The sequence below is a fragment of the Sinocyclocheilus rhinocerous genome, unplaced genomic scaffold (genome assembly GCF_001515625.1).
Source record: "Sinocyclocheilus rhinocerous isolate Xijiao unplaced genomic scaffold, SAMN03320098_v1.1 scaffold24, whole genome shotgun sequence".
NCBI lineage: Eukaryota > Metazoa > Chordata > Actinopteri > Cypriniformes > Cyprinidae > Sinocyclocheilus > Sinocyclocheilus rhinocerous.
In genome coordinates this window covers 2,232,546-2,249,055 of record NW_015647124.1, presented here as the reverse complement: position 1 = coordinate 2,249,055, position 16,510 = coordinate 2,232,546, and the positions used below count along the sequence as shown (strand labels likewise).

Below are 16,510 nucleotides of genomic sequence, written 5' to 3'. Positions count from 1 at the left end.
TTAAGTCGCTGGGGTATATTTGTAGCAATAGCCAACAATACATTGTATGGGTCAAAATTATTGATTTTTCTTTTATGCCAAAAATCATTAGGATATTAAGTAAAGATCATGTTCCATGAAGATATTTTGTAAATTTCCTACCGTAAATATATAAAAACCTATTTTTTTATTAGTAATATGCATTGCTAAGAACTTCATTTGGACAACTTTTTCAATATTTTTATTTTTCTGCACCCTCAGATTCCAGATTTTATCTCGGCCAAATATTGTCATATCCTAACAAACCATACATCAATGGAAAGCCTTTTTATTCAGCTTTCCGATGATGTACAAACCTCAATTTCGAAAAATGGACCCTTATGACTGGTTTTGTGGTCCATGGTCACATATATCAGTTTATTTCTTTTTTTGGCAAGTTTGGCAACAGTTAGGGTTAGCTTTGGCAATTATAGTATAATAAATTATATAGTATATTAAAAATGGATTATGAGGGTATTAAGCTCACCAAAACCAATATATGACCGCAAGACCACCTCTAAATCTGGACTCTTCTACATAAAACATTTGAATTTAATGATTTACTCCTACCTGTAACTCACACCATGCCACCTCCACCGTGGTCTCTGTGTCCAACCCCTTGTAGACCGTCTTGAACGACCCTCTCCCAATTTCAATGTTGAACTTCAGATATCTTCCATCCGGTGAGGTGGCCACCGCTTTGGTCTCAATGTCCTCTTTCTCGTCCTGCTCCAGTCTGCTTACAAATGGGCGTCGTGGTGCCACATTCTCAACTTTGGAGCCCTCATTGTCGGAGTCTGAGCTGGCATCCTGGGCGACAGGGGACAGAGGGGTCTGGACGGAGCTTGTCCAGTCCTCTGGAGGTGCTGAGCTGGCGCTGGGGGTTGAAGACTCCGGGCTGGAGACTGGAGATGGAGAACTTGGAGATGGAGGGTCTGTTTTATTTTCAGCAACTCTTCTCTCTGATAACAATATGTTTTCAGTGGACCACGACAGCGCTTTGGAAAGTGTCTCGTTGTAGATTTGCGGGTCAATATCCACGCTGAGTTTATGAAGCACGTATGAGTTCCTCCTGGCGTTCAGGGAGTGTGTCCGCAGCATTGGCACTCTGGAGAGACAGTCCTCCTCCAACTCAACAGGTAAACCAGGAAAACCACGTCCAGCGAACTCGACTTCGGCGTGAGACATGCTGAGGAGCGCTCAGAGCATCACAAACTGGACGAAACAGAGAAATAAACTAGAGCGCGCAAGAACATTATGTACCAGACTTTTGCGTATTTTCCTCCACGATATGCTTTTTACGAGAAAATATCACAGGCATAAATAATAACAACAAATTAGGTTATAGACATAAAAAAAAAACATTTATAGCCAATCTCAACTACATTATATTTCTTTATCTATTAAAGAAAAACTCACAAAACGGGCTAGTAATCGTATATTTACCTTATTTAGAGAAGTCTGAAATTACTCCAGAGTTGAAACATACACAGGACATTTGCTCCGCACTACAGCTCTTCACAGCGAGCGCTCGCGCCTGACTCCGCCCGCTTCACCTGAGTAGCAGGGTTGCCAGGTTTTCATAAGAAAACCCGCCCAATCGCTACTCAAAACTAGCCCAATCGCATTCCAGGGGATACATATCATGTTATTGGAGTCGCTGCAACCCGCGGACATGAAAAACAACCCGCGGCAACAGTGTTAAAGTAGGAAGGAAAACCACGGACTTGGCAACACTGGGACTCCCGCAGCGTTGGGTTTCACTGCAGGCTTGCGGTCGTCAGTGCGTAGATCTACCCGTGCCATCAGAACAGCTTGTGCTGGTGAGAGAGTGTCCATTAGATTTTCCACTTGCGATGTCCGATTCGTTTTTTGCGAGTCGAATCTTTTCGATGAATCGCTTGAACTGAATCATATGGTCTGAACGATTCGCTCACTAACAGCAAAAAGGTGTCTGACATTTCCACCGTCATTGGTCCGGAAAAAGATTCAGTTCACTGAACACTCGTTAAACTTTTGTGACAACATAATGTTATAATTTATATGCCTATTTATTATGTATTAATAAGTATCGCTTTTTATTTCTCCTCTTTCCTATTACTTGTTTCGCTTCTGTTTCAGTTTTTTATAACCATTTCTTACTATGTGTAAGTTGTTGTTTTTTAGCATGTGTGTTTGGCAGTGTTATTTTTTAGGGTTACTGATAAACTACTGTCGTTTGATTTGTATTTGTTATTTATTTTAATTGTAGTTAAATTATGTCTGAATTTATGATGTCTGTATAGGTCTTTTATTAAGTTTTAGTTTGATTTGAGTTATTTTAATACTTCAACAAACTAAATGGAAATGAAATAATATATATATTGAATTTATAAATGTGTGTGTATATATATATATATATGTATGTATGCGTGTGTGGTTGTACATACATATGTAGTTGTTTTTTTGGTGTTTGGCTTAGTGTTATGTTAGAATCATTATTATACTCATACCTTTTGTTCTTTAATATTTTGAATTGTTTTTAGCTTTATTTTTTGTTTTTCATTTAAATGTTAAGTTTTGAAATGTTGTTGTATGCATTTGTCATCTCTTTATTTTTAAAATGTGTATAGGTAGTATTTATAAAGTTTCAGCTTTTAGTTTTGGATCTGTTTTTAGTTGTTTTAATACTACAATTGATTGCTTCTGTTGTCCTCATTTGTAAGTCGCTTTGGATAAAAGCGTCTGCTAAATGACTAAATAAATAAAATGTATAGCCTATAGTAAAACTTGTGACAACTTACTTGGAGTCCCAGCTGATGAACAACTGAAAATGACAATCAAGAAATTAGTTAGGAAAAGTTTAGAGAATTTATTCAACTACTATGATAGTTGTCATTGACTTCCATAGTTATTCATACACAGGAAATCGAATTATCATTCTTAAAAAAAAAAAAAAAAAAAGCATGATTTGTGAGCTGAAAGCATTAACTTGCTCCCTGGGTTGACTATTTTAGACTTTTCTCATGTTGGATTCAGGACACGATTATTAAAAATTAGTCAGGCTGTGCTGCTCCCAAAATAGAATTAATAATAATATGTTTAAACAAAGGCTATGCTTGATTTGGTCATCTAAAGCAACATCTGAAAATAGAAAAGACCTTCAAATCTTCTACATTTCTTGTTACAAATAACAAAAAAAATAGCAGTTGTTTCATGATAATTATTATGATTCAAAATGTGTACATCAGAATGAACCAAAGTAAACCATCAAAATGTCAGAGCTTCATATCTTGTCCACAATTAAAACAAAAGCGCACCGATAGCATCATTCTGTGTCTATACACTCTAAAAAATGCTGGGTTAAATATAACCCAGCGCTGGGTTAAAAAGGGACAACCCCAGCTATTGAGTTGTTTTGACCCAGCGGTTGGGTTGTTTTGACCCAGCTATTGGGTTGTTTTTTTGACCCAGCGGTTGGGTTCAAAACATCCCAACCGCTGGGTCAAAACAACCCAATAGCTGGGTTTGACCCTTTTTAACCCAGCACTGGGTTATATTTAACCCAGCATTTTTTAGAGTGTATAAGCATTATATACTTTCTATAGATCTTTCAGTTGAGAGCTTTCTGTGTTTGTCTGTTGTTTCTAATCTTTCACAACCAAGAACAAAAACCTCATGCAAACCACAGTAAACATCTGGCCTAAAAACACTAGATTGAGCTTATGAATTTTAGCCTGTCTCTAGACCAGAACATAATGGACAGCTCACGTTCTGCAGCACAAGCTCATGCTGCTTCCTCTCATGTGCTGGTTTCATGCGCCAGAAACCTCTACCAACCAGTACAAAGCATCATTCATACCGGAGGTGAGCCATTTACTCTGGGCACTTATCACAGAACATTTGTGTAATTCCCTGTACTTCTATTCCATTGCATACAGTTGGCAACAAAAAGCATTTGATTAAGTCACTTTAAAATGTATTATTGTCATTGCATTAGATAAAATACTGAGTGGCATTTATTTTAAGAAAGACAAACTCTTGCGTCTCTGCTTGTCTGTTCCATTATGTGTGGTCAACACTAAACTGGCCCTCAGATGATTAATAAAGCTGCACTGCATAAATTTGTAAAGGGATGCTCAGCAGAAGGCGCTGTCACGTGACACTCTGACATGCACATGAGCGCCACCTGTCGCTTTTACTGACCGTCGCATATAAAAACGGTCATCAGTGTGATTTAGCAAAAACAAAATGCAAAAGTTACACTATATATATATGAAGCTCAGGATTTTAAAATATTATTGGCCTGACATTTTTTTTTTTTTTACATTAAACACTGCTTTTTTTATTTAAAAGAAAAACTTTAAACTATTTTAATTTATTCAACTTTATTTTTAAAATATTAATTTAAATGCTATTTTAAATTTTTTAAAATAATGTGTACTGTATAGGGTTATCATCAACAACTAAAACTAAACCCATAAAAACTATTTCATTACTTGAAACAAAATAAACATTAACTTATAAAAAAAAGTTGCCAAAGTAACATTTAAATTTTTTTAGATTAAGTTGAAGCACCAAAATAACTAAAACTAAAGCTTAATAAAACTATGTAGACATTTTTAAAAATACACTAATAAAAAAAAAACAATGAACACAAACTAAAATTAAAAGAAAATGTAATAATAAAAACCATTTAAAATATTAACAAAAATTATACTAAAAACACGTGTGCTGAACTTTTAAACATTTCTTTAGACATCTGAGAGACTGACTTGAAAAACCCAAAGTATGAGCAATGGAATAATAACCATGTTTGACTTACAGCATGTCAACTCTTCCACTAGAAGTATAACGCAGATGACTTTGTGCTGTAAGCCATTTTTTGATGCTTCCGCCAAGCACGTGAGATTTGCATATGAAAATCAAATATATAAGGCAAGTGCTCTTCAATCAAACCAAACGCAAAGGGCTTTGCAGGAAAGAACTGAAAACGTCTCTCTCATTTATTTGTACAGTATTGGTATAAAAGGTGATAAGATACAGTGACAACCGGGGAAAAGGAGAGAATGCTACCAGATTTCAGCAAAATATTGATATGAATTCCACTGCCATCAGGAACAAGACATTTACTCAAGAACATTTCATCTTAGCCAGGAAGCATCGCAGGACTTGCAAAAAACCGTGTCAGATAAGCAGACCGTTTTCTGACTTTGTGGTTCAAATATTCAAGTAGAACGAGAGTCCTTCAGGATTTACAGCAATAAAAGGAGTGGAATAAAAACTTATGTTTAGTCTGGGTCTACATTAATATACTTCTATTCCTTAGTTTTGGTCTGACATTTTACTTTGTATGCATAATGGCTAGGAACAAAATCTCGGTTTCTTTAGTCTGCTCAAACATCAGGTGTAAAACCACCAATTTATACATGCTTCAACAATTTAGTTTGGGCTCATGTGCCAAATAATGACTTACTGATTTAGTAGTGGAGTGTACTATAGAGTCCAAAAAAGATCCCAAGTGGACTGAGACAAAAGATGATTCGGCTGGGCTGACAGAAACCCAACACCTCCCCAAAGTCTGATTTGAGAAAGCCTGATTTAAAAGAACTTGACACCTTTTCCATCATCCATAGTGATCATTTCTGCCTTCCCTTCAGCCTGCAGGGCCTGCAGTGAACGCAGCAACATCCAATCCTCCAATCCATGGAACTCTGAAAGATACGCTCGTGTTACGCACTTGATCAGAGCTTAACGCAGCTACTGCAAAGAATAATGTACTCACCCTCAGACCATTCAAGATGTAGATGAATTTGTTTCTTTATCGGATTTGGAGAAATGTAGCATTGCATCACCTGCTCACCAATGGATGCTCTGCAGTGAATGGGTGCCGTCAGAATGAGAGTCCAAACAGCTGATAAAAACATCACAATAATCTACAAGTAATCCACACCACTCCAGTCCATCAGTTAACATCTTTAGAAGCCAAAAGCTGCATGTCTGTAAATCCATCAAGACATTTTCACTTCAAACCATTGCTTCCGGCAAAAACTGATGGACTGGAGTGGTGTGGATTACTTGTGGATTATTGTGATGTTTTTATCAGCTGTTTGGACTCTCATTCTGACGGCACCCATTCACTGCAGAGCATCCATTGGTGAGCATTCTGGGCAAGTAACTGATTTTCATCTTGGATGTCCTGAGGTTGATTAAATAATCAGCAAATTTTCAGTTTTGGGTGAACTAATCCTTTCACAGCAACAAGGTAAGTTCTATAGATATGCGTTACCATTTTGCTGATGTATTGCAATGTACAACAGAAATATGAAACACTTTTATACCTTCTTTTTCTGTGTCATCTCCATTAGAGAGTTCATAAAGTGTAAACACTGAGTTGACCATGCCATTTTTGGAAACCTACATGCAACAATGGGAGAAAAAGTCATTGTATTTAAAATAACACCTTGACCTAACTGCTCAGTGCTCACTAGCACTAGCATATTTTCAACGATGATTTTCCATGATATAAATGCATCAGTACAAATTATTTTTTTTTTTTTAAGAAATTAATACTTTTTCAGCAAGGCTGGATTAAATTGATCAAAAGTGACAGTAAAGACAATTATAATGTAATAGATGATTTCTATTTCAAATAAACACTGTTCTTTTGAACTTTCTATTCATCAAAAAAAGTATCACAGTTTTCACAAAAACATGAAGCAGCACAACTGTTTTCATCATTGATTATCATAAGAAATGTTTCTTAAAACTCAAATCAGCATATTAGAATGATTTCTGAAGGATCATGTGACACTGAAGACTGGAGGAATGATGCTGAAAATACAGCTTTGATCACAGGAATAAAGTACATTTTAACATATATTACAATTATTTGAAATGTATTAAATGTAATACGATATTACGGTTTTAACTGTATTTTTCATTAAACATATTTTAAATAAATAAATACATTTATAGGACACAGTATAGTCTCACCCATTGATAAATGAGTTTGCCCCACTCCTCTGGTCTCCTCCACATTATAAGACATCGTGATTTATTTTTATCCAACCATTCCAGGTTTCCTATGCCAAAGCAAAGATCAAAATAATTTTAACATCAATTTTCCGGTCTCTTCTTATCAATGCATTTGGCATCCCACCTTTTTTTCTCAGTTCTTCAAAAACGACTTGTATGGCCTCAACTGAAAGTTTTCCTGAGCGGCAAAAGTTACGGGAAATACATGCAGGGCAAGTAATGACAGAAAAGGAACAGCCTTCAATGTGATTCAACCTCAGTGTATCCTATCAACAAATAAAAACAAGACAAAGACCATGAAAGGATACTCTCAATTTTCTTGTTGTTGAAGACTGGGCTTTCCTGCGCCTCGAGAACGTCCAGAGTGTAGAGTTTCCGGTGACGGCAGAAGGACAGAACCAGCGAACACCACGCCGCCAGCTGCTTCTGTCTCGTGTCAACATTTGGCTGTAATCTGCAAAACAGAATAAAAACATTACATCTCCTCTCAATACCATTTTGGCCCCAATGTGCAAGATTGTCATTTCCACTGATGCAAAGAAATTACAACAAAATCATCTTCTACATAATAATGTAACTATTATATTGTGATAAATTATTAAAGCATATGCATATGTTATAGAGATACTTCAGGGGTTTTCAACAGTGTAAAATTTACAATAAATAATCCATGCCTGGAAATCGCGATTTTCTCAATGTCCTAATATTTCCAGGTTTCCAGTTTTCACTTTAACCTTTAAATACAGTCATTTTTACATAATGACAAATTATTCTTGTTGCAAACCACAGAAGCTTTACTATTCTGCTCGTACTAGCTTCGCTTCACTTGCGTTAGTATTTAAAGTCATACAACATTTAGGCCTGTCACGATAACAACTTTTTGTTGTGCGATATATTGCCCCAGAAATAATTTTTTTTTTTATTTGAACTAGCACCTCATGACTACACCACGTTATGTACGAGAAGCTGCAAAAGACACAGGCGCAAGCGGAATGTACAAAACATGGTGACATTAATTTTTAAGTAAATAAATGGGCGATATATTGCGTCACCAAAAATTATTGAGGTAATGTACATATATTGCGCGATAAGTCGATATATTGATTATTGCGACAGGCCTAACAACATTTAAACACTGTATGACATACTGTAACTGCAAATATTGTAATACTTAATTATATAATTAATTTCATCCTCGCATGACTGAACACTGTGCATGGAGTGTCAAATGTAGTGATTGTATTACTTCCGCAGCGGAAGGCAAACAGTAGCTTTATTCGCGATACAAATGTATATTTAACACTAGACCAAAGTATTATATCGCGGACACGAAACCTCCGTTTTCCATCTGAGGTCCCTGACGTTGATAATAAAATGGATTTACTTACGTAAAAAATGGAGGAAAGTTATACTGCCAGGGCCACTCAAAACTCATCGCAGATTTGTACTCGTTCTGTTGATGTGCGGCTCCGCGGGAATCTACTTCCGCTCTGCTGGAGTTGTTGGAAACACCCGTCAAATTAAAAGTCTCTTGAGAAATCGCGACTCTTTTTTTCAAAGCGACAAATAATATAAGCAGATACAAACAATACAATGTACAAAATGTACAATACAAAATACCACATTTTATTTGAGCACAAGAATAGTCAGTATAGTATTTTTTTTTTTTTTTTTTTACAAATAGCTAAATTAATTACGTTTCATATGCAATTTAAAAAAATATATATAGAAAAAAACTCGTATATTCAGTTAAATCAACAGCATCTTAAAAATTAAATAAAAGAATAAAATAAAATAAAAAGGATCAATCGAATTCACAAATCGCGATTTGTTAACCGGTTCTTTGAGAAAATTCGATTCAAAAGAATGATTCATTAAAAACTCTCCAAAATGAAAATAACATTAAAAAAAATGCACACGACATATGGCTTACTGTAAGTGTCTTATTAAAATTATATTAATAAATAATATTATTTATAATATTATTTATTTAAATAAATTATAATTTATTTCCCTTGACAAAGGCCTATATCAATATTCAATCAAGCATTTAGCCTAATTCACAATCCATTTCTCTACCTGAAGATTTTACCCTCCTTTACCGGTAACTGCTTATAATACACTAGCAACCATCCAGAACAACCTAGCAACCACATAGCAATGCCATAGCAACTACCCCGCCAACAGAAATATGTTCTAGGAATGTTTTGCTAACGTTTCCATGAAAATGTTATCTCTGAATGTTCTCAAAACATCCAGTTTTTTTTAAGTTTAAAAACGTTTTTAGTTAAGTGATGTATGTATGGGAATGTACCTTTTTATTATTTTGTCAATATTATGGGAATGTTACTTTGGAATGCTCTCTAAACCATCTTAGACAAAATATCTAACTAAAATGTTTCGGGAAAACGTTCCATAAATTATGTATAAATAATGGTTTTGAATGAACACTCTATCAACGTCACTGGAATAATGTTGACGGACCGTTCTGAGAACGTTCCATGTTAGGTCAACACCCTAGCAACCACCCTGAACACCATAGCAACTTCTTCCACGCGGGGTTTTATGGCGGTCATTCGAGCGCGTGGGGGCGCTGTGGGCGGATCCTCTCATCCGGGACATCAGGCGAATGACGTCAAGGCGCCGAAATAAACAACAGTGATAACAGACCATAATAACTAATGCAGTATTATTTTCAGAAATAATAGCACATTGATGCGTTTTATTACCCCGCGCAGCTGTTTATAACAGTAGTGGGGAAACCATTGTAAGTGCATCCGCCCCTTCATTTCTGTTCATGATAAAATAATCATATCGAATGTTTCTGAATGATTCTCAGCGAAGGCGCGCGACTAGTCAGGAACTGATATATTGACATAAATATAAGTTCGACTCGATTTTGAATATGAAATCGTTAGTACGCAGCTAAAGCACGTCTGTTTTCCCGCAGGTTTGCAGCGAGATGCAGGCGGCAGAGGACGCGCAGTGCTCACTAGCGGAGCGAGTGGAGTCTATGGGAGTGAGTGAACAGAAGAAAACTGCGGGAAAAGAGGAAGAAAAGGATGAAGAAAAAAGAGAGGAGACGAATACAGCCCCAAAAGATACTATAACAGGGGATGACGCAAGTATGCACACCACATATGTCTTTATACCATGCCTTTTGCATTCTTAATGAACTTGGAATATGATGCTAAATATACCATGGTATCACCACAGTATTTTTTGCAAGGTGTACAAGTTTGTTCTATTACACATTGTTGCATTTTATGCACATTATGATTAAAGTTTTTCATTCACACTCCTATGAAAGATGTAGAAGGACACAAAGGATCCATGGATGTAGAAAAGCAGAAAGAGGGAACAGCCACGGATGGAGAAATGAATGGAGGCGGTGAAGGAAAGCTGCAGCAGACTGAGGAGGACTGGGAGATCCCATACAGTGACGAGGAGATGGAGGACCCTAAGAACTGGATGCCTGCACCCGAGGAGATCAAGCGGCTGTATGAGATTCTGGCTAAAGGAGAAATGCTGGAGCTGAAGTGGGAGCCACTTCCACGCCGACCTCCGACCCCTCCACGCACCCCCTCACCTGAGAGAGATGGAGAGGACTTGCAGGAGGCCAAACAAGAGGAGAACCAGCACAAGTGAGTCAGAAAAAATACACACACACACACACACACATATATATATATACATACACACACACACACACATATATATATATATATACACACACACACACATATACATATATATATATATATATATATATATATACACACATATATATACACAAAAGTTTAGAATAATTAAGATTTTTTTTAAATGTTTTTGAAAGAGGCTGCATTTCATTGATCACAAATACAGTAAAAAAATTACAATTTAAAATAATTGTTTTCTATGTGAATATGTTGTAAAATGTAATTTATTTCTGTGATCAAAGCTGAATTTTCTGCATCATTACTCCAGTCTTCAGTGTCACATGATCTTCAGAAATCATTCTAATATGCTGATTTACTGCTCGAGAAACATTTCTGATTATTATCAATGTTGAAAACCGTTTTTTGGCACTTAAATATTTTGTGGATGCACTACCATTCGAAGGTTTGAGACAAGTATTATTCAGCAAAGACACATTAAATTAATCACAAGTGACAGTAAAAACGTGTATAATGTTACAAAAGAATTCTATTTAAAAAAAAATAAATGCTGTTCTTTTCAACTTTCTGTTCGTCAAAGAATCCTGAAAAAATTAATCACAAAAATATGAACCGTCACAACTGTTTACATACTGATAATAAGAACCATTATTAATCATTGAGGAGCAATAATAACATTATTATAGCAGGCAGATAAAATAATAGAAGCAAATCTGCATCTTAAAATGATTTTTGAAGGATCATGTGACACTGAAGACTGGAGTAATGATGCTGAAAATTCAGCTTTGCATCAAATAATTAAATTACACCTTAAAATATATTACAATAGAAAATAGTTATTTTAAATGGTAATAATATTTCACATTTTTACTGTTTTTACTGTATTTTTGATCAAATAAATGCAGCCTTGATGAGCAGAAGAGACTCAAAATCTCAATTATTCCAAACCTCTGACTGGTATTGCGTACAAATGAGACACCAGTATTTACTCAATGTGTGTGTGTGCAAATATAATATACATTTTTAAAATTTTATACAAAGAATGTAAATATTGATTTATTTATTTATATGTCCTGCAGGGACCTCACGCCAACTGAATTTGATTTCGACGAGGAACAGACTATGGCAACTCCTAAAAACTCTTTTCTCAGTCGCCGCAGAACACCAGGTATGATCAAACATTTGTCCACGTCTATGGATTTGGTAATCTTGGCAGACACACAATATAGATGAATAATGCTGACTTGTGTTCATCCTTTTCTCTCTTTCCCAGGTTCCTCTGCCCGCTCGATGGTCAAGCGCGAGGCCCGGCTGGACAAAGTGCTGTCGGACATGAAGCGTCACAGAAAAATCGAGGAGCAGATTCTAAGGACAGGTCGTGATCTTTTTAAAAGCGATAAAGCGCGGTCGGGGCCTGTTGTGGAAAAGCCCTTGTCGCCCAACAGTCAGCGAGAGCGGGAAAAAGAACGAGAGCGAGACAGCGACCCCAGCACTGTCTTCAGTCCCAGACAGAGGAGATACTGAGGGAAACAACAGACTGCTTGAGTGAAAGCCAGGTTTTTTAGGGTTTATACCCTAAATGGTCATAATTCATCGTTTTGCATTGGACAAATGAGATGCTATTATTTTAACTGATGTTGTCTTTTTTATTCGGATTTTTTTTAATGTGAATAAATAAATGAATGCCTAGCTGCTGGTGTCTTGCTGTTTTTTCTGTTTTTTTTTTTCTTTAAAAATAGTAGAAAATTATTTTCTGTTTGGGCTAAACCTCTGCGAGCTGATTTCTGCCATGGAATAAAAATATGTAAAAAGTAATTGCAACTTTTTACCTCACTATTCTCAGAAAAAAAAGTTTTTTCTCGCAGTTGTGGATTTATATCTCACCATTCTGACTTTTTTCTCATAAAATGCGAGTTTATATCTCGTAATTGTGATTTCTTTTTTTTTTTCTCGGAATCTTCTCAAAACTGCAAGATGTACACTTAGAATTTCAAGAAAAAAAGCCAGAATTCTGAGATGCAAACTAAGAACATACAGAGGGTGGAAAAAACAGAATTGCAAACTGAAAACTGAATTCTGAGGTAAAAAGAATTTTGTCAGAATTCTGAGAAAAATGTAAAAAATTGATGAGATGTAAACTCCAATTTCTGCAATTAAAAAAAGTCAGAATTGCGAGATGTAAATTCTGAGAAAAGAAGAATCTTCTCAGAATTGTGATTTGTAAACTTAGAATTCATAGAGGGGAAAAAGTCAGAATTTCGAGGTGTAAATTCTGAGAAAAGAATTTTCTCAGAATTGTGAGATGTAAACTTAGAATTCATAGAGGGGGAAAAGTCAGAATTTTTCTCGCAGTTGTGAATTTTAAATCTCACGATTCTGATTTTTTTCTCATAAAAGCGTGTTTATATCTCGCAATTGTGATTTTTTTTTTTTTTTTTCGGAATCTTCTCAAAACTGCAAGATGTACACTTAGAATTTCAAGAAAAAAAGCCAGAATTCTGAGATGCAAACTAAGAACATACAGAGGGTGGAAAAAACAGAATTGCAAACTGAAAACTGAATTCTGAGGTAAAAAGAATTTTGTCAGAATTCTGAGAAAAATGTAAAAAATTGATGAGATGTAAACTCCAATTTCTGCAATTAAAAAAAGTCAGAATTGCGAGATGTAAATTCTGAGAAAAGAAGAATCTTCTCAGAATTGTGATTTGTAAACTTAGAATTCATAGAGGGGAAAAAGTCAGAATTTCGAGGTGTAAATTCTGAGAAAAGAATTTTCTCAGAATTGTGAGATGTAAACTTAGAATTCATAGAGGGGGAAAAGTCAGAATTTTTCTCGCAGTTGTGAATTTTAAATCTCACGATTCTGATTTTTTTCTCATAAAATGCGTGTTTATATCTCGCAATTGTGATTTTTTTTTTTTTTTTTCGGAATCTTCTCAAAACTGCAAGATGTACACTTAGAATTTCAAGAAAAAAAGCCAGAATTCTGAGATGCAAACTAAGAACATACAGAGGGTGGAAAAAACAGAATTGCAACATGAAAACTGAATAATCTAACAAATAATCTAACTAAATAAAAATAATGTAAATTCTGAGAAAATGCCCTTGTCGCCCAACAGTCAGCGAGAGCGGGAAAAAGAACGAGAGCGAGACAGCGACCCCAGCACTGTCTTCAGTCCCAGACAGAGGAGATACTGAGGGAAACAACAGACTGCTTGAGTGAAAGCCAGGTTTTTTAGGGTTTATACCCTAAATGGTCATAATTCATCGTTTTGCATTGGACAAATGAGATGCTATTATTTTAACTGATGTTGTCTTTTTTATTCGGATTTTTTTTAATGTGAATAAATAAATGAATGCCTAGCTGCTGGTGTCTTGCTGTTTTTTCTGTTTTTTTTTTTCTTTAAAAATAGTAGAAAATTATTTTCTGTTTGGGCTAAACCTCTGCGAGCTGATTTCTGCCATGGAATAAAAATATGTAAAAAGTAATTGCAACTTTTTACCTCACTATTCTCAGAAAAAAAAGTTTTTTCTCGCAGTTGTGGATTTATATCTCACCATTCTGACTTTTTTCTCATAAAATGCGAGTTTATATCTCGTAATTGTGATTTCTTTTTTTTTTTCTCGGAATCTTCTCAAAACTGCAAGATGTACACTTAGAATTTCAAGAAAAAAAGCCAGAATTCTGAGATGCAAACTAAGAACATACAGAGGGTGGAAAAAACAGAATTGCAAACTGAAAACTGAATTCTGAGGTAAAAAGAATTTTGTCAGAATTCTGAGAAAAATGTAAAAAATTGATGAGATGTAAACTCCAATTTCTGCAATTAAAAAAAGTCAGAATTGCGAGATGTAAATTCTGAGAAAAGAAGAATCTTCTCAGAATTGTGAGATGTAAACTTAGAATTCATAGAGGGGAAAAAGTCAGAATTTCGAGATGTAAATTCTGAGAAAAGAAGAATTTTCTCAGAATTGTGAGATGTAAACTTAGAATTCCTAGAGGGGAAAAAGCTCTCAGCAGAATTGAGAGGTGTAAACGTGCAATTCTACATTTATAACTTGTAATTGTGAGAGAGAAACTTTGCAATTGTGAGAAAAAAGTGAATTGTGAGATAAGTTGAAATGACCTGTTTTATATTTTTATTCCATGGTGGAAACAAGCTTCCATATAAACCTGTTCTCAAGCCATAGTGATGTCTGATTTGTAAGCAAATGATTGATTCATTAGCAAATTGCTCTGAATTTGAACGAGTTTCAACAATCCTTATCAAGTAATTAGAAACAATCACATCCGGTGTTGAAATCGGAAATCTCCCAGACTTTCTATTCAGTGCATAAACGATTCTGCAAAGGGAGAAAAGGTGGAACGTAAGCCGCTGTATTAGCGTGAATCCTTTTGTGGCCTGTTAGCCTCAATTGCGTTGTCTGGATTCAAAGCATCACCCGTCTGGTACAGGCTCTCAAATTAATAAGAGGAATCAAGAGGACATTTGATGTGAAAATCCTGATCCGTTTTTTAAGCTCGTTTTAATTCCAGATGTCTCCGCAGAGGTCATGATGGCAGACATTGAGACTCATGCTCGACATTATCGAGGTCTCGATTAAACCCCGTACGGCACGTTCACAAACGGACCAGGAGAAGCGACATTATAACATGCAGCATATGAGACAAGAGTATATATTTCTGCAATGAGTGAATTACAACAGGTTTACATATGGAAAAAAAAAAAAAAAAAAAAAAAAAAGAAGTCGAATCAACTAAAACATAAATGCTTTCCAAAAGAAAACCATCAAAAGCAGTCGTTGCCGTTCACTAGGGTTAAATAGTTTGGATTTACGCTCGATATTGGAGCACATTATAGAGGGTTCACAAGGGACAAAGATGGAGTATACACATGCAGTCATATACCCAATTCAGCGCAATTGACATTTTGCACCCGTTTTTTCATTGTATACATTTGAAATCAGCATACAGTCATTAAGTAAGCTTCAAAAACTTACTTTGCAATGTTATTCATTCCTGTTTGATAAGTGGTACGGTTGAACTTGCAAGCGGAGTTATTAAATAAAACATACTAGGCCGAATTCATCTGCAAATGAATCCTTGATTTATGACTAGACCGAGATGAGATCGTTTGAGTGACCCATAAACAACAAAAACCCCGAGACTGACAGGCTGAAAAGAATTCAAAACCATAAATATCTTAAACCCCAATAAATAACAGGAACCGTGAGACGAACAAAACGTCTTCAGTGACAACGAAATGAATAAAGTGCAAAAAAATTTCACATCGACTATGTAAAGTATCGCATTTGTTTAAATGGAGGAAACTCACCTCTAGCCAAAACTAAAGAGTAAAAGATGAAGAATAAGAGTTTCCACAGGGATAAGGCAGCTTAATATATATTGGATCATGTCCCTTTATAACATATGCAGGGTTTTAGGACTCGTGACTCTGTTTAAAGAGGTTATAGTAGGGATATTGTAAAGCTAACTACAAATGTTGAACGATTTTCGTGGTAAAACTGCGTTTAAAGCCACCTTACGGTGGATCACAAGTCGAATCGGAGAACATTCAAGGTAGCTACTTTCTATTAGGTGTGACGCTTGCTTTCCGAGCATGTACAAAATAATACATTCCCAAACCCCGAGCTGCCTCTTTTTTTCTGACAGACAGGGTTTAATTACATTTGATCCAAAGAGACCCTTCATGGATCAGCTGTTGTAGAGGAATAGTTCAGCAAAAATGAATCATTTGTTGTCATTCCAATGTCTTATTTGTCTCTTCTTTTTTTTTTTTTTTTTTTGTGAAACA

At 35.6% G+C, this 16,510-nt stretch overlaps 3 protein-coding genes across 3 annotated transcripts in view; 1 reads left to right on the top strand and 2 right to left on the bottom strand.

Moving 5' to 3' along the window:
• The window catches only part of wnk4a (WNK lysine deficient protein kinase 4a), a 59,568-nt gene extending 58,003 nt beyond the window's left edge, over window positions 1-1,565 (bottom strand). The window contains exons 1-2 of the mRNA XM_016513257.1: window positions 1,465-1,565; window positions 589-1,207 (exon numbers count right to left, since the gene is read on the bottom strand). Coding sequence (XP_016368743.1) covers window positions 589-1,206 — 618 coding nt within the window. The 5' untranslated portion in view covers window position 1,207; window positions 1,465-1,565. The remainder of the gene's footprint in view (window positions 1-588; window positions 1,208-1,464) is intronic.
• A 3,405-nt stretch (window positions 1,566-4,970) lies between these two features.
• On the bottom strand, window positions 4,971-8,549 carry vps25 (vacuolar protein sorting 25 homolog). Its single transcript, XM_016513275.1, has 6 exons — window positions 8,424-8,549; window positions 7,344-7,489; window positions 7,160-7,213; window positions 6,994-7,082; window positions 6,339-6,414; window positions 4,971-5,711 (listed from the first exon to the last, which is right to left on the bottom strand). Exons 1-6 carry the CDS (start codon window positions 8,468-8,470, stop codon window positions 5,599-5,601), a joined length of 525 nt encoding a protein of 174 aa, XP_016368761.1. The 5' UTR covers window positions 8,471-8,549; the 3' UTR covers window positions 4,971-5,598.
• A 1,041-nt stretch (window positions 8,550-9,590) lies between these two features.
• pagr1 (PAXIP1 associated glutamate-rich protein 1) lies at window positions 9,591-12,379 on the top strand. Its single transcript, XM_016513273.1, has 5 exons — window positions 9,591-9,802; window positions 9,986-10,160; window positions 10,346-10,679; window positions 11,774-11,862; window positions 11,968-12,379. Exons 2-5 carry the CDS (start codon window positions 9,998-10,000, stop codon window positions 12,216-12,218), a joined length of 837 nt encoding a protein of 278 aa, XP_016368759.1. The 5' UTR covers window positions 9,591-9,802; window positions 9,986-9,997; the 3' UTR covers window positions 12,219-12,379.
• The last annotated feature ends 4,131 nt before the right edge of the window (window positions 12,380-16,510 follow it).